This window comes from Sardina pilchardus, chromosome 7 (assembly GCF_963854185.1).
Source record: "Sardina pilchardus chromosome 7, fSarPil1.1, whole genome shotgun sequence".
NCBI classification, from domain to species: Eukaryota; Metazoa; Chordata; class Actinopteri; order Clupeiformes; family Clupeidae; genus Sardina; species Sardina pilchardus.
Window position 1 is genome coordinate 29116726 of NC_085000.1, and position 17856 is coordinate 29134581.

The 17856-nt window shown below is 42.8% G+C and overlaps 2 protein-coding genes across 2 annotated transcripts in view; one reads left to right on the forward strand and one right to left on the reverse strand.

The window, feature by feature from the left end:
* cacna1db (calcium channel, voltage-dependent, L type, alpha 1D subunit, b) overlaps positions 1–4708 on the reverse strand; it is a 73617-nt gene extending 68909 nt beyond the window's left edge. Inside the window, exons 1-4 of the mRNA XM_062542045.1 lie at positions 4637–4708; positions 2374–2428; positions 760–1114; positions 1–43 (exon numbers count right to left, since the gene is read on the reverse strand). The exon at positions 1–43 is cut by the window's left edge and continues 63 nt beyond it. Of these exons, the coding sequence (XP_062398029.1) occupies positions 1–43; positions 760–1114; positions 2374–2428; positions 4637–4708 (525 nt within the window). The remainder of the gene's footprint in view (positions 44–759; positions 1115–2373; positions 2429–4636) is intronic.
* An 812-nt stretch (positions 4709–5520) lies between these two features.
* Positions 5521–16534, forward strand: dcp1a (decapping mRNA 1A). The gene is made up of 10 exons (XM_062541687.1): positions 5521–5669; positions 6155–6195; positions 6323–6450; positions 8804–8870; positions 9683–9821; positions 11308–11424; positions 12311–12859; positions 13467–13523; positions 13658–13882; positions 14241–16534. The coding sequence occupies exons 1-10, from the start codon at positions 5535–5537 to the stop codon at positions 14319–14321; spliced, it is 1539 nt and encodes a 512-aa protein (XP_062397671.1). The 5' UTR covers positions 5521–5534; the 3' UTR covers positions 14322–16534.
* The last annotated feature ends 1322 nt before the right edge of the window (positions 16535–17856 follow it).

The window sequence follows — 17856 nt, forward strand, 5'->3', positions numbered from 1 at the left end:
ACAGTTGGCAAAAATAGAGAGTAATATAAAGATATCAAAAGGTCTGTGGTCATGGTGTTAAGGAAAAGATGAAACAGGACATGGAATAGCACAGCCTTCATCAGTCTGATTTGAATCTGACTACTTATCTGCATTAAAAAAAGAAAGCAATTTGATTTGCTGGTTTTGACTTTGAAAATTCATCTGTTAAAAGTAGTTACATTTCAGTCAGAACATAGGGCTACTATTAAACAAACATCAGTCATAATTCTCCTTCCTTCATTGTTGCAGCTGCAGTCCTCTAACTTTGTGAATAGGGGATATGAGCACAGCATATAATAATGTTTAAAACCAATTAGCTGCATTATCTTTAATCTCTGCAAAACTATAATGACTTCAACAACCAGCAGATGTTGCTTTGTTACTCCACAACAGATTCTACCAAAGCACCATACCCTCGCACAAAGCTGATTACACAATGGGCAGTGAAGTACCAGTAAAAGGCTAATCATGGGTACAGCGACCATACCATATCCTTGGCCAAGTGCCCAAGTGCCCGAGGGGACCTGAGTTCGAGTCCGGTCCGGATTATTTCCCAATACCACTCCATCTTTCTCTCCAACTTACTTCCTGTTGCTCTTTTAACTGCACCCCCCCCCCCACACACCTTCCCCCTCCACACACACACACAGACAGATCTAAAAGAAGGTTAATCATGGTAGTCCAATAGGAAGAGGGACCAGAGGAGCAGGAACTGGTCCAGTTCTACATGAAGGATACTTCCACTCCACCAGGCTAATGCAGGCCCTGCGTATGGGGTTGTTGAGGGTGAGGCAGAAGAGGGCCCGCGGGGGCCGGTTGTTGGTGGTGCTGCCTTTGCTCTTGCTCTTGGCGTACTGCTGCCGCTTGCGCTGGGACAGGGACCCCACGGGCGCCGACCCCGCCGTGGAGTGGCTTCTCATGGTCGGTGGGGCGCCTCCCTGGGCACTGCGGGCCGCATCGATCGCAGCCTCCCAGGACAGGCTTCCAGAGTGCACCAGGGGCGGCGGTTCGGGGGTGAGGGAGGGGCTGGTGTGCCAAAGGGGTGGGTCGTCACCAGTGGGAGGGGCCCCGGTGCTGCTGGCATAATTTGCCCCTGAGGGAGGAAAGAGAGAGAGAAAGAGAGAGAGAGACCAAAATCGATGAGCTGCCATGCAAAACCAAAGCACTATCTGAGAATTACTGGGTCATCGTTCCATGGCTGCAACTCACTGGCTGCTACTGCTGTACCTATTAACTAAGGCTCGCTCACACAGCCTATTCATGTTTAGCCACAGACCTTCACATGAATGCCAGGCTAATACTTTTACCAGTAATGTAATTCATACCAATTCATACCATCACTAAGAACAGAGAACAGCCAAAGGAAAAATAGGTGCCAATATATTGGAAAAATATCCACTTTCCAACACTATAAAACATTCATATCACAGTAGTTATATTAACTGTATTACAAGTTTATGTTTTACCGACACTAAATATTTTCTTTAAGACTTTAAAACAGTGCTAAGGTTGCCAGACACCCTGAAGATGCCCTGTCCTCTTCAGAAACTTTAGATAATCATTAGGTAGAATATCCAAGTCCCCACAAACCATGTAATCTGGAAAAAAGCCATATATTTCTTCTTTCTAATTTATTCTGACTGTCATATGACCTCTGTGCATTGCCCTACATTTGCATGACCACACTTGTGACAAGTGGTCAAGAAAATAAAAATAGTTACGTGCATAATAATTGGTAATACAGCTGATAAGTAGACTATGCTTATATATTCATACACTAGCGGTTTTTTTTAAAGGAACTAATTATTCACACGTAGATCACCTTTCAACTTTTTAATCTACCCAAAGAGTATATTTTCATGGAAATGTAGCAGTAATAAGACATCAGGTTGCGTCCAAAACACTGAGAAAGTCTAGGTTTGTTTAAAAAATGCAAGCAGATGATGGGAACATGACCAATCTGACTACCATCAATCAAGCATATGGCTACATAAAATCTCACCATGCGAGCGTCTTTGTTTTCTCGTTTAAAAAAAAATGATTTTGTTTTACCTGACCTTCCTGCAAACTCAGAATGCCGAACAGAAACATCTGTGAAAATAATCATACCTTGGCTGAGAACAATAATCTCTGTGGCTATTTCAATTTAATTGAAAGTTTACAAATACTTCCATCCAAGCGCCCATAGCATGCCAGTGAACGACAGATGGACGGGTTAGTATAGGGCGAACGTGGCACACGCACAAATGAAACCATTCCGTGCTCAAGGCGATTGCGCTACGAGAGCGCAAGCATCCCCACCGCCGCGCTGGCATTGATGACAGTTGAGCGCTGGGTAGGCAACACGTTTACCTTCTGACTGGTCTTCTGCGTCTTGCATTCCCTCTTCCACATCGAAAATGCGCGTCTAAAGAAGTATCCGCAACTGTGTCAGGGGACATACACATCGACGTCCGTTAAATTTTATTCATCCACATATTATAAAGTGCTTTCTGTAGTTATCCCTGAGAGTTGCGCGAACATGTTGCAACATCCGGGTGTTGGCTTCACATGATTGATAGCTTGCTCATGGAGTCCACTCGCGAGTGATGGCCAGTTGTTTGACTGATCATGAAGTCTTCTTTAGGTCCTTGGAAATCCAACTGTTGACAGCATCGTCCATTCTCTCCTGTCTCTCATCGCTGTGTGTGAGTGCAGCCTGTGTTGTTACAGTGGGATGCGAGGGGAGGCTGAGGCTGAGGCTGTGCTGTGCTGGAAATCCCGAGGGGGGATGTTAATCCCGTTTTAGTGGAGACAAACTACAGCATCTGAGGGATTGTGCGTCCTGTTGCGCTCTCAGATGGACACAATTTTTCACATAAATACACAACGAAGAATTCAGCTTTCTAGTTACAGAGTGAGAAAACCCACAGCGCTGTTTTTTTCTAAGACATCTATTGTCGTTTTTGATCACACATTAATTAACAGGTTACACGCATTAATTTGTTTGAAATCATTTGACAGTGATTAAGACTATTTTGAAATAACATAAACTAATGGAAGTACAAAGAGATTGAACTGCAATGTTGAATGTGGGAGGCCTCTATTTTTACACTTTAAATATAATACAACTAATCAAAATAAATTACAACAGTGTAGGCTACTCTATTGAATTGTGTTTGAAATATGTTTCAAACAAGTGTCCAAGCCCTTAGGTGTACATTGCAATAATATTTGTGCTCATTTGACTAAGTTCTGCACTCATTTGAGTAAACTGTGGTCTCATTTTAGTATGCTGTGTGCACGTTTCACTAAATAGTGTGCTCATTTTAGTGAATCGTGAGCACACTATTTAGTAAAACGTGCACACCAGTAAAATGTGTGTACAATTGACTAAATCCTGCGCATGATTTACTAAATTGAGAACACAATTTAGTGAAATGAGTGCACTATTTAGTATAACTCACAATTTAGTACAATGCACGTTTTCTGGATACATAGGCTCTTAAACCCATGATAAAGTTGACTAAAAAGAGGAAATTATTTTACAGTAATGCCTTAAGTAAAAATATGAGGACCTTAAGGACACCAATTTTCTTTGTCAATGAATAAAAAAATGCCTTTAAAATAAAGGGTCATAAGTATTTGCATTAAACTCCCATAGAGGCAGGCCGAATTAAAGGCCGAAATAAAGGCTATTCCTGCATACTATGCATACTATGCATCCTGATAAAGTTCCCTTGGCCTTTGGAATTAAAATGCCCCCATATCATCACACACCCTTCACCTATTGGCCCATTGCTTGTTGAGCTAAATGCAATCAAACCAAAACACCATGCCAATCTCTACCAAACAAAATGTCTTGCAATGACCTTTCCAGGGTTCCGCCGTTATGATACAGTATGTAGCCATATGCTTAAGCTACAATGCTTTTACTTGCATGAAAAGTTCTGATTATAGGCCAAACAGAATTCAAATATACTAATGTGAGCAATAGACCACATTAAGGCTACATTAAGTTATGTCGGTAATGGGACTTTAATTTAAAGTTATTCACTGCATGGTTCTGCTTATGAGCACAGAAATGTTGGTTTGCTTGTTTTCAATGTAACAATATTAGAACCTATGAAATTTGAGCTGCCAGTAGGTTGAGGCAGTAGATTGTTTTAAGTGTGTGGTGTGTGGCAGTAAGGCCTACACTTCACAACTAGAAACGTCTTGTTTCATTGCAAGAACTAAAATGAGAAACACCAGCTTATATAGCCGATGAAGGAGGTGGTTAGACAGCAACCAAAACAATGGAATGTAACTAAATGGCTGATAACTTAAAGAAGAGTAGCCTATTTTGATAGTGAGACGCCTGCAGTGAACACATAGCCTAAAATTCAGTTTACTTCACACAGTTGATTGTTATGACTGTAGCCTGCTAGGGCAGATTTAGTTTAGAAGCTTATGTTTAGTCTATGTTTAGAAACAGCACGAACAATAGAGATTCTAAAAGACCTGAAATGTTCTCAGAGAGAATGACAAATGGCCTGTACAGACTACAAGACAATGTTTATCACCAGTTAGCCTATACTGAAAGTGACAGCAATCTTCCTCAGGTCTAGAAGCCCAATAGTCAAGGCAACCTTACCTCGGCGGGGTCTGCGTATCCCGCGTATGAACGCCATTCATCCCCCTCCACTTTATAACCAGAGGACGACATTAGATTGCCACATTTCTCAGCAACATAAAAATGTACAGGAATGTACCGCAGTCTGTAAAGTTAGCCGCAGAACAGCGGATTAACCTGTCTGTAGCAGATAACTGTTTCACAGTGATAATCCTCCCATAATAATCCCCCTAATGTTCTTGAGTCAACCTAAGGGTGTTTCAGTCCTACCTCAGCCAATAACTGAAGAGGAATGCATTTAACATTATTGGACCCATTTCTAAAATATGTGGCTTGTAAACCTGTTGGAAATAATTATTTCGGTCAAAACGAATTTCCATTGTAATAGGCCCCTCAGATGTTGACCTGCAGGCTACAAAAGGGCAAATTAATTACACTAAACAAAAAGAGTCTATGTGTAATGTTATGTCATTACCAAATGAATAGCAGACCACATCAATAATTTTGCTAAGGAATAAAGTTGGGTTTTATGATCATGCGATAGGCCCAGGCGCTGAACTCTATCCATGCACATGTAGGCCTACTGCCCCCTTGCGCTCGTAGTGAACTCTTTAACTTGTCCTTTACAAATCTATTTTAGCAGCACATTTTACTGTCTATGATTATTAGGCTTCGATTAAGTTTGGGCTGTGGATGCTCTTCACACTCATTATTTTTTAGAAAAATAGTTGTTATATTATTTAGGCTTTAGGCTACGTAGCCCATCCGTGTCGAACTGATTCAGCACTGTGAGGGGGGAACTATTCGAAAGTGGAACTATCGACTACACTCAGGTGTACCCCTACCGGGGAAGAAAGAATGACGACATGTGCTTCTCGAATTTCCTCCGTGTTGTCGCATGTGTTTAGCAGCGTACAAGATGGAGTCCGTAAACAAAGCTGGACATCTTATGAGTCTTGCAGCTTTACAACAATATGATCCATATATAAACAAACTTCTCGACTTAACCGGGCAGGTAGCACTGTACACGTTCAACTCTAAGGCTAATGAATGGGTAAGATTTGTATAAACTCTGAAAGGTGTAACGGTATTCATCCCGGACTAATGCCGAAGAGTGCTAGCTATTGCTAGCTAGTTAACGTTAGCAATGATAGATAACCAAACAAGCTAACTTTGTAAAGTGTTGTGCCAATAGTGACTGACTTGTTTGTGTTATGTTGTGGTTTTTTAAGTGACAATGATATGTCGGAGAACACGTTACTGACCTCAAATAACATTAACAGTTAGACTTGACGTTAGCCAGCTTGTTATTGTTTAATAGAGGACGTAAACGAAGGCACGAGCTCTCGATTCTCAAGTTGTCCTGTTGTGGCATTGTATCAAGTCAAACTGAAGATCACATATTAACTTCGTTAAACGCAGCTAACACGAACGTGCTAAAACTTGCAACTCGACATGTCATACGAAACAATCACCATGAACCCAGTCCTACTGTATAGAGCGTAAATATTAACAAGCAGCATCACTGTTTCCCCGTAGGAAAAGACCGACATTGAAGGCACCTTGTTTGTCTACTCCAGGTAAAGTAACGTTACAACTATCCATTCCAATATGGTTTGCTTTTATGCATGTTGCTGTTGCATGATACACGTGTTGGCAGAAATACTTTACTCTTACTGAACGTGCATCCTATCTCTTTGTTCCCAGGTCAGCATCTCCTCATCATGGGTTCACTATCATGAATCGTTTGAGCACTGAGAACCTGGTGGAACCTATAAATAAAGACCTGGAATTCCAGTTACAGGACCCTTTCCTCCTCTACAGAAATGCCAATTGTAAGTCAGTCACTGTGACGTCTGAATATACCTGCATTCCTTGTATGATACTACCAGTTAGTAGTACATGGTGTGGTTTATGAAAGTTAGTACCAACCATCATGAAAATATATTTTGTGCTTGTGAAGAATATGGACAAAATGTGATTTAAAATGATGTATTTGGCCCAGCAGAGGGAGACAGTGGTTCACACGCATAATACCTGATTTTTATCAAATACAATTTTAGGACCTAATTTTATCCATTTAGTTAATGCAGGCTTTGTGTTTTTTCCCTCACTCTCCACCTCAAGCTGGTGGTGTGTAGTGATTGATATGGCCGTGCATCACCCAAGTGGGTGCTACACATTGGTGGTGGTTAGTGAGTTTTTAAGCGCTTTAGATGCCTTGAGAATGCTAATTGTTGTTGTTTACTGCGCATGGCCAGCATGGAGAAAAACAAGAACTTGTTGTGGGGAAAAAAATGTAAATCAGGCTTCTTGGCCAAGTATACTTGCGTATACAAGGAATTTGGTCTCTGCGTGTATCCCCTCCGTGAATTAGTGAACACACACATTACACCGTGAACACACAGTGAGGTGAAGCGCACACTAACCCAGAGCAGTGAACTGCCTTCATAGAGCAGCGGCGGAGATCAGTGAGGGGTTAGGTACCGTGCTCAAGAGCACCTCAGCCGTGGATGTGTGATGGCTTCAGTTCGGGGGTCTGACCTGTATTTGTTTTCTTCCTGTGTGTCTTTCAGTGTCAATGCACCTGACTTTCCGTATATGTGAACATTCACAGAGCTATGAAATCTCCTTTTCCTGGTATTAACATAAACATAATGTGACTCAAGGAATGCAGCTGCTGTTTGGCTCACAAAAGGAGACAGACAGCCATACACATGGATTCTGCACCCTAATTCAACCTAGTTCTCTTGGATGGTTGCGTTTATTGAAATGTGTAATGAATGGTTATGTTCTTGCTCCAGTATTTTTTATTCTTTGTCTTGCACAGATATGAAATATTTTACTTCATATATGAATGGCTAAAAATAGAATGAGGGGCATGCATGTCCTTGCAGCATAACTTGAATAAAGAAACACAACACAGGGCTGTAATAGTGAAAGAACCGTTGGGTGAGTTTTGAAAGTAGTTTAGTCCATCTGCCTTTTGCTATTGCTATTTGCCTTCTGGGTTAATTTGATAAACTTGTTTTAAGGTCCACAATGAACCAGAACAGTCAGTTTTAAGTTTCCTAATGTCAACCACGCGCCTAGAGTGTCCTGAAATACAACACGTTAGCATGCAGACTTGCCTCTCTGTGCACTGCGGAAGTAGCGTCTTATGGTCCTCCGGAACATGACTTTTCCTCTGTGACGGAGTTTGCTGAGTGCTGTGACGGAGTTATTGTGAGAATGGCGAGACATTTTCAACAGGAACATGTCTGTTGCAGGCTTCAGTCCTCTCAGCGGTTTGCCAGGGGACCACTTGCCTCCTCATCCGTTTTAGGAGAGCACCATGTTGGGCATCATGCTGCTTTTCCCCCCAGCTCAGGGCAGTCTGTGAGGCTCTGTTATGTTGTCACCATCCTGCTAGTTAGTGGAGTGAGTTACCCAATGTCCAATTACCAGCCAAATATTTCGGTTGACTTCTGGAAACATCCGTGCTCTCCGATCAGCATGGGTTCGATTTCAGTCAGACTCTTTTCTGGAAGAATACAGAATGTCCTCAGAGTGTGAAGCTGCAGTAGCCTCCTCCCACCTCTCAAAAGTTTGGCCACAGAAAGCCAGAGAAGTCCTGTGGAACAGGCAGACAGCCTTGAGGTTGTGATGAAGGTTTTATTTAGATTTGCCGGTGCCAAGAAGGCCTGCATTAGAGACTTAGACATCCAATTGACATTCAGGAATGTGCTCCTGAGAAGTTAAAGTGTGGCTGCGTGTGAGAATAAATGCAGACTGACTGTGTGTGTGTGTGTGTGTGTGTGTGTGTGTGTGTGTGTGTGTGTGTGTGTGTGTGTGTGTGTGTGTGTGTGTGTGTGTGTGTGTGTGTGTGTGCGCGTGCGTGCATGCATGTATGTGGGTGGAGAGGTTATATGCTCCTCATCTCCCTGCCTTTATTCCTTTGGATATTCTCTGAACACAATCGTTGCCAAGCATCAACCTCTCGGGATTAGCTGGGAAAGCGCTGGAGTGCCACTGGTGCTGACAAACATCACTTGTTCTTTTTCCTGTGAGAAGGGTCATAAATGTCCTATGTGTTTTACATTACAATGAAGTGTTACATAGTAAAGACACCCCCCCCCCCCCTCCTGTCTTTTCTCTTCTTCCCTCCCTCCCTCTTGCTCCCTTTTTCTCCTCCTTCTCTCTGGACAGTGGGAATATACAGTATCTGGTTCTATGATAAGAATGACTGCCAGCGCATAGCCCAGCTGATGGTGAAGTAAGTGTGGCTAATTCCCCTGGTTTTTTGTCCCTTTGGTGGTAGCGATGCTTTTCCCAGGCATTTTAATAGCAGAGAGACCTTTCAACGTGATAAGCAGCAGCACAGGTGTAATAAATGCTGAGGATCTTTTGTGACTACTAGACTGCCCCCGTTGTGTCATGGTTCAGCAGAGCAGCCTGTTCTTTTAAAAAAAAAAAGGTAGTGTAGCCAGGCAACCTGGCATGGGACAGTTCAGTTGATTACTAAGCAAAAGAGAGTAGCTCTGGGCATTTTATCTAAACGTCCACCTCTGCTGGTCAGAGCTGTATGCCTTGAGAAACTCACTAGTATGATCAAACGGGTTCCCAACACATTTACACTCAGAAGTACCACTTGGTCCAATTTACAAGTAAGATATTATCGTACTTTGATCTGGAATGGCCTCTTAACTGTATGTCTATTTTGGAAATAGTTGTCTCCATAGAGGATTTCCGTCTGTTGTGTGTTGTTAAAGTGAGCCACTATTCCAAACCTATGTGAAGTACGGAGCGTCTACTTTCACTAACATCCCATTCAAGTGAAATGTTAGCGAAATGCCTGGTATGACCGTAAGCGGTCTTTAGTGGCCAGATGGCCCAAATATTTACTTGAACATTCTCATTGACCTTGGTTCTTGGCAGGACTATAGACGGAACAATGCTGCCCTCTGGTGTTTAGAGTCTTTTTTTGAAATCATGGAAGATCAGAAGGCTAAAGTTTTTACATATTTTTTTTATGTCTGTTACTAAAGTTGGCAGTTTATGTGTGTTTGTGCAAATCTGATATTTAAGGATCGTGAAGGAGGAGGCTTTGCGTGCGCAGCAGACCTCTCCCGATCGAGCAGTTGCTGGGCGCACCAATGGGTGCGTGGAAACGCGTCCCATTGACATCCTGGAGCTCCTCAGCAAAGCCAAGGAAGAGTACCACCGGGTAAGACCAGCACTCCATCAGGGGCCGCAGACACAACAGCATTCCCAACGGCCATGTAAGGTTGATTGTATCCAGTGTGTAGTTGGGTCGTTATACTAAGGCTTACGGGAAGATGAATGGCAAGAATGTGCCTTTGATGCTGAAGTTGTTTTCAGTATGAAGGAAGAGTTATGTGTTGTTTGGAAGGAGTTATGATGTATTTATGCAACCAGGAACGGCACCTACTAATCCAACTGAATGTAGTAGCCAAGTTTACATATCAGTATATGAGCTAACCGCATAAATGTTGGTAGGCTCAATAACAGAATTCAGTTATGGCTGGCAGAATATGTTGGTTTATTCTTCTTACATTTTTAAGTAGTACATACTTGTTACTATAGGCCATCATATTTTAGTTTAGAAGAAGTTCCTTGGAAGAAAATATTCTGTATATACCCATATCACTGTGTCTACTATCAACAAATATGTAGCACGGGGTCCTAATGAAAGTAGAGCCATGGAGAAGTAGAGGAGTGAATGAGTTTGCCTTTAGCAGCCTAAGCATGTGCCTGTGATTGTTTGCCTAAGTGTGATTGAAGCCTTGTTCTCTAATCCAGATAAAGCACAGCCTTTGGGCAACAACTATAGGCTGCATAGGGAAATTGTGACTGGGGACTAGCAACTATCGGTACCAAGCACACGCTCATAGACTTTTAGATCACCAATTCCTAAACAATATGCCCTGGCATAAGCTTTTTGTGCCTCTGATTATCCCACCAAATCTTACGATTCAGACAATTTAAGCACATAGCATCACACTCATATACGTGAGGGATTACCGTGTGTTTTAATCTGGGATTACTCCAGTCAGGAACACCACCAGCACAGGGAGAGCATGTCCCTTACCTCAGCACTACGTCCTTTATGGCTCTGCCACCATCTGGAAGATGTTGGAATGATCAGTGCAAAACGCTCAACACTCTGTGAAGGCAGTCTGCCAACTGATTTTTCTAAAGAGGCCTTTTTAGAATGCATCCCTTTTATTTTGTGGTTGTTTCATTGTTTAGTTTAAAGGGACACTTCACCGATTAGCATTAAGCTTTCTATCTTTAGAAAACCAGTCATGTTTTTGAATGGTCGTGCTGCGTGCAACATTCCCTCAGTTTGCCTTGAGATGGGAGAAATACGGATTTCAATGAAAACCATGAATAGGACTTCCTGCTTTCAATGATGTAAAATGATGATTTTTACATCATTGAAAGCAGGAAGTCCAAATTGAAATCCGTATTTCTCCTATCTCATATTTTCTTTCATATTTTCCATTCTAGTGTATAATCTATACTATAGTCCTGTATGATTTGTATGTATTGGCATTTTTGTGTGTCTTGAATAGCGCTATACAAATATTTATATATAAATGTATTATTGTTGTTGTTAAGTACGTATGTGAATGTGTTGTTGTTGTTGTTGTTGTTGTTAAGTAAGTATTTGTGTTTGTTTCCTTCAGAGCCAGTCTGGTGACTCGGAGCCCTGTGGGGGTACTGATGCAGGGCAGAAGCAGGATGCAGCAAAGAACCCTGCAGAGTCCACAGAGCGCAGGGCCAACTCGGCACCTCAGGAGAAGGTACCAGTGGAACAGGAACTACTAATTACTCATCTGCAGCTAGAGTTCCCGAGCCCCACTTTTAGGTCTTGTTTGTCCTGAAGGGGGAATCATTTATGTTGCAAGGTTTCAGAGTAACTCACCCCTTTACAGCCTGGTAAAGTGTGAGTACACCCCTTTATCTCATTGAGGCAGGCAGATTTTTATTTTTAAAGAGCAGTTATTTCATGGATCCAGGATACTATGTATCGTCACATACCCTTCCGCCATACCTAGAGATTGGTAAGGTGTTTTTCAGTTTGTCTATTAGCTGGTTTGATTTGCATTGAGCCCAGAGCATGAAACCAGCTACTAGGCTATCTGGGGGGGGGGGGGGGACGACCCACCATTCCAATCTCAAGGTATGGTGAAGGGTATGTGATGTTGTGGGGCTATTTTGATTTCAAAGGCCAAGGGAACTTTATCGGGATGCATCGGATGCTGGATCTATGAAATAACTGGCCTTTAAAAGTATAAATCTGCCTGCCTCTATGGTACTTTAACATAGGGGTGTACTCACATATGCGTCCTGTATTTAAATGAAGAACATTTATTTATTTACAATGCATTATTCATTCACCAAGAAAATAGGTGTCCTTAAGAGTAAGATTTTTCCTTCATATGATTTTTCAAAATATTATAAATAAGATATTAATCAAATAAGGCATCAATTTTCAAAAGAAGATATTTTATTCCTCTCAACTTTAGCATGGGTTCACTTATTAGCACTCTATAACCACTTGATGTCTCCATGGTGTAGCCATTTAGAAAGACCAAGGCGGTCGTTGTAGTGGCTGTGATGGTAGTAGCACAGTCATATATGCTTTGTTTTTGAGCATGCCTGTTTGTGTCCATACTGTGTCCCCAGACCCCACACACAGTTGTGAAACAGATAACGGTGGAGGAGTTGTTTGGCAGCTCCCTACCGAAAGACCCAGCACCCGCCTGCCCCCCGGGCCCCAGCGTCGCTGATGCCTCCCAGCCGCCCGAGGGCTTCCTGCACGGACGCCCCTACGGCGCGCCGGCTCCTCCGCTGGAGCCTCTGCTCACCCCGCGCCTCGCTGCGCCCGACCCCGGGGGGAGCGAGCGGCCGCTCATCCCCGGCCTCGTCCCCCTCCTCCAGCCCGCCGGTCCCCGGGAGCCCCAACAGACGTCCGTCTCCCCTCGGCTGGTGCCACCGCCTGGGCCGGAGCCGCTGGTTAACCTGGGTCCTCCGCCACCTGTCTCGCACGGTCCACCTGGACCTCCGGCCCCGCCGGCGGCCTACATGAGCCCCTCCAAACCCGACGGCCACCCGCTCTCCATGCCCCCCCTCGCCCCCAGCTTTCTCACCAACTCACTGGTCACTCCTCAGAGCTTCAGAGAGCCTGTACCCAAGCCAACATCCTTTGGCGGCGTGCCTACCGCACCTGTTCAGGTGAGTGTGGACTTACCCAGATTCATCCAGACATCGACTATGTTTCCATGCACATTATATATTCCCATTAAGGACCATATGTGACCCTTCAAAGCGAAATCAGTCGCTTTGCGCACAACGTTATTTTGAGAAAATCCACAATAAACAAGCTTCCGGATTAAAATGTTGAATTTCACGTTTTTGCATAAGTCTACAGTTTCATATCGTGAACTAATTTCACGGAATAACATACATCTTGACTGTTAAACCCGGCGAAGATTCAACACATTTGCAGTCATTCCCGTTGTCCACACTGCTTTAAAAGGTGATTTCTCCTCTTCTGGCATATCGTGACAGGAGAACCATGTCAACTTTGGATGTGGTTATCTTAGCGATACTTTGTGTATATACATATCATTGGAAAGCTTACTTTATGGCCGTTCACGTGAGCACAGTAACTTACTTTTGCAAATTTTACCGAAACGACTGGTTTCCAGGGTCACATATTCTGGTTATGGCAATATTCAGAATAAGATGTGTCCATGTGTAGCAGAAACGGAATATTCCTCTTTACATGTTTACATGTTAATCATCATTTTGAATCCAGCTTCCAATTTTTTTTTCACAGTCAAATAAAGAAGTGGATGTGTTTGCACAATCTCAGAGTCTGGTGAAAAACATTCCCGTAAGTATTTTCGTTCTGTACTGTCGTATTGAATGTCAGTTAGGAGATACTTTTAGCGTTAAGATTCTTTGTGAATACGGCTCCTGGGTGTACTACATTTAAGGAACTAATTCCATGTGTGTTGTCTCTCCTAGCTGGTCTCAATGAAGGCAGGCCTGGTAGTCCCAGGACCTGAGCCCTCCTTCCTCCTCTCACCAAGTGCATTCCAGCATTCCGTATCCAAAACGGCAGAGACGCCCAGAGCCCAGGCCCAGCCGTCATCCCCCCCAGCCAGTCGAGGAGGCGGAGATCACCAACACCAAGCCTCGGCTGTCCTCAGCAAGCACCAGCTCCAAGACACTCTTGTCCACCTCATCAAGGTACACATCAGACAGTCCGGAACCCAAGCACACACAATGGCACAATCAATTTGTACCTTGCTTGTACAGCCCTGTGTGTGTGTGTGTGTGTGTGTGTGTGTGTGTGTGTGTGTGTGTGTGTGTGTGTGTGTGTGTGTCTGTCTGTCTGTCTGTGTGTTGAAACAGTCGTTGATATCAGTGTTAACAGTTGTGGTATCAGTGTTATCAATCAGTATGGATCAGAGCTTCATCTAGTACAGAATGTATAACAAAAGAGCAGTAGCCAATCTGTCTGTGTTATCCGCAGAGTTAGCAGTGCTGGACCTGCTGACCGTAACACCAGTATGCTGATGTTTTCCCTTTGTCTGTGTCTTGGCAGAATGACCCTCGTTTTCTCAGCGCAATCCACGAGGCCTACGTCCAGGGTGTCGCCAAAGACTTCAACAACATGAAACTCTAACCACACTAAGGCCCTGGACTGAAGCGGGCAGGCAGGGTAGGAGGGAGGAAGGGAGCGAGGGAGGGAGAGGTGCCCCTCTGTTGCTGAAGGGACAGCTGCTTCGTCCAGCCCAGGCCGCAACCGAGGCCTCGTCGCGCTGGTTTAGCGGGGTCAGACGAGAGAGCGCACGTGTGTGTGGCTAGCTGGCACTGAATCTGGGTCACTGACTGGTCACTCCCAAACGTGCGCTCACACACACACACACACACACACACACACACAAACACACACACACACACACACCTCTACGCTTCACAACACATACACTCTACGGGGACATAGTCCACGTCACAAGGACCGGGACTGGGGTTGCCAGGGCAACGTCAGTGATGGTCTCACCTCTGAGGGCATGCCAGTTTAGTCACCAACTTCATAGCGTGAGCAAAGCGTTTGAATCGCAGTTTCAATGGCTGTTTCAAGTGTGTCCTGCAAGGAGCAGTTCTTGTGTGTTCAATGCTGCTGCATTTCTCTCCCCCCCTCCCCCCGGTTCTCTCTGTGTTTGTTTCTTTCTTTCTCTCTCTTCTCGTGTTCTCTTAGTTTTTCTTATCCCCCTTTTTCCATACCTGTCTTTCCTCTGGCATCAGGTTCCCTCTGGCCTTCTGTGTAAAGTCCCCTTTTTTGCACTCCGCTGACAGCATTTTCCCAACTGTGAGGGAACTTGTGCAATATGAAGTCATGCTTTGTGGGGTTTCTGTAGTCCCTGTACAAAAGGCTAGGATGTTGTTTCTGTAGAGAGATATTTTTTTGTTTTTTTTGTCAAAGGTTAAGATTTAGGGCATGAGTGATTTTGGTTTTAAGTCTCCTGGCTGTAGACTTTGCAGTAGTGAATACTGCATCTCACAACTAACCGCAATCTGTGCACTAGACCAGCTGAACTAAGGAGGATTGTTTACAAATGCCTGAATTGATTTCAAAAAAAAGTTTTTAATTGATTTGAAAGGGAATTTGGTTCCTTTGGTGAGTGAATGACTGGTACCATCTCCCATATGAATTCATTTTGTATGGTAACTGGAATTAAACTTTTCTTAATATTAAATATGCCGCAGGTAGGAATGCACAGCTGCACTAAGGTAGGCGTGCAAACCATGAGGTTGATCCTTTTAGGTCAACAAATTCTACAAATGAAAGTCATTGAAAAGCACTGGCCACTACAATTATTTAGGGGAATCAGTCAAGCACTTGATATGCCAAAACGACACTGAAACTGAATGGCTATTAATTATTAATCTGCCTTATGTTCATCTCATTGATTTTTGTGATACAAATATAATGAGTTTTGATCATCCCAATAAAAAAAAGCCTGCATCATCCTTTTGTTTTTACGTGCTGTGTTAGTGTGCAATATAGCATTTGGCCATAGGAGATTTCATGACAAATATTACAATTCAACTCTATCCAGCAGTCAAGCTAGCAATTATTCAAAGAACGGGAGGAAAGGGAGATGTTTTTGATAATCAAAGTGGTTGTACACTTGTGTATACATGTGCTTGTGCCATATGTTAACATTTTTTATAATGCCGTAATGATCATTTTGAGCTTATGCTTTTGATTGTTGACCAAATTGGTTTGAAAAACGGAAAGACAAAGTTGTCGTGTTGATCCCTTTTGATATATTGGTCAGGCATTGGTATTGTCCCCCCCCCCAAAGTAAATCTTTCTCCTCTGAAAAGATCTTCAGTTGACCCAATGGCCAATGTGGCTTTTATGTTTCTTAGTGGTTTATCTCAAATGAATGTGGACAACATTTTCTCAGATGGTTGTCTTTAAGTGCTGAGCAGCTAATGTGTTTTGGTGTGCCATGTAACCGATGATGACGGTAAAAAGACGATTGTATTTGGTTGACATACATATTCATTCTATACTATATGACTGCCCTGAAAAGCACAGTAGACATAGGCTACAATACATATTCAACAGTGGAATGATCTATATGTTTCTTCCTCTTTTACAAAACTTGAATGTCATTCAAACGTAAATACTGTAAAATGGCTTTATGTGTTTACAAAAATGAATACTCCAGTGAAGTGCATTTTGAAGGCTGTGTTATTTGGCAGACAAAAGTGTAAGACATATAAACCTGGAGCCAGCCGTAGTACTCCCCTTGTTTGGCAATAGCAATTTCTGTCTCTAAGGAACTTAAGAAAACTATTCCAATTATACCAATAAAAAGTTCTTGAAAGCATATTGTTCAATTCATATTTCTTCCGCCCCATGCGTTCACCAATGTACATTTCTCTTTTGGCATGCAATTTCACTCTCTTAAAGCTACAAACTCAGTCAGTTCCCTGTGAAATCTGGGTCTTAATTTGTGTCAGTGCTTAGAAATGCCAGATAGTGCTGATTTACACATGTTTATCTGAAATAAATAAAATTGAAAATGAAGCATTGGAGCACCATTATGAAATAACCATAAGGTAATTGATGTGAGTGATCTGACACTGTACATGTGAGTCATGTGAAAGTATGGTGTCTTTTACAGGTCCATTTGAAGAGATTACACTCTTGGCCACTAGATGGCAATAACATTTGAACACCACAGTTACTGCTTGATGCACACTGAAATTAAATGCTCTAGGGGTGCCTCTCATTCATCGTTTTATACATCCTCCCTTCCTTCCTCGGTCTTTGTTCCCACTGATCTAGATAAAGAATGATGGGGCGGCAACAATGGGATAGTCTATCCAGTGTTAGTTATAGATCAGTGGGAACAAGCCTGGAGGACTGAGCATCGAGAGAGGTTGAGAGGCACCCTAGGTAGTTGTTAGTTGTTAGTTTTCCTGGTTGTTGATGATGAATAGGCTTGGTTGTTGATTGGCTGCTGTGGGGAATCTATGTAGTATGAAGTCTTAACACCCCTCCTGTTTAAATCTGACATGACCTTCATTACAATTCTTTGTTCTATAAGGCCTGTATGTTGCAGTCCTTAAGCATCTTACTTTTATTTGAAATATACTCTATTAGTGTTAAAATATTTAATTATTTCATCTTCAGTTGTGCCAACACACATTTATGATTTAGTAGTTGGTCAAGTTTGTGTGAATTTCTAGTCTACCAAAGACATTACACCCATTGCATACTTAAAACACACCTTCACTTGAGAGACAGAGCAATATAGAAAATGTGTGGGGGAAAGAATGACAGTAGATTTTGAGCAGCGAATGGTATATCATTTTTAGAGCACAAGCACATACATACACCTCTTATACACGAGTTTTTACATACTTGCCATAACCAAGACCAATCTGGCTTTAGATGTCACACCTTTTGATGGTGTATGAGTGTGTAAAAGAGTCCGTTTTTTTTCAGGCAAGCTCTTAGGAGAAAAATAAGCCAAAATGAATATTAATATTTGGAGGACCTAGACTATTATTTTAGTGACCATGTGCCACCCCAAATGAGACCTGTGTTAAGTCCATCAAATGACGAGAACATTAAGAGATAGCGAGCATTGCGCAGCTGACTAGCTGATTGGATCAATCCAGTGGGAGTCAGGGCA

Coding starts and splice junctions, on each gene's coding strand:
- dcp1a (XM_062541687.1), top strand. CDS start 5,535: ATGGAGTCCGTAAACAAAGCTGGACATCTTATGAGTCTTGCAGCTTTA. Junction 9,822..11,307: donor CCAAGGAAGAGTACCACCGG/GTAAGACCAGCA, acceptor TGTTTCCTTCAG/AGCCAGTCTGGTGACTCGGA. Junction 12,860..13,466: donor TGCCTACCGCACCTGTTCAG/GTGAGTGTGGAC, acceptor TTTTTTTCACAG/TCAAATAAAGAAGTGGATGT.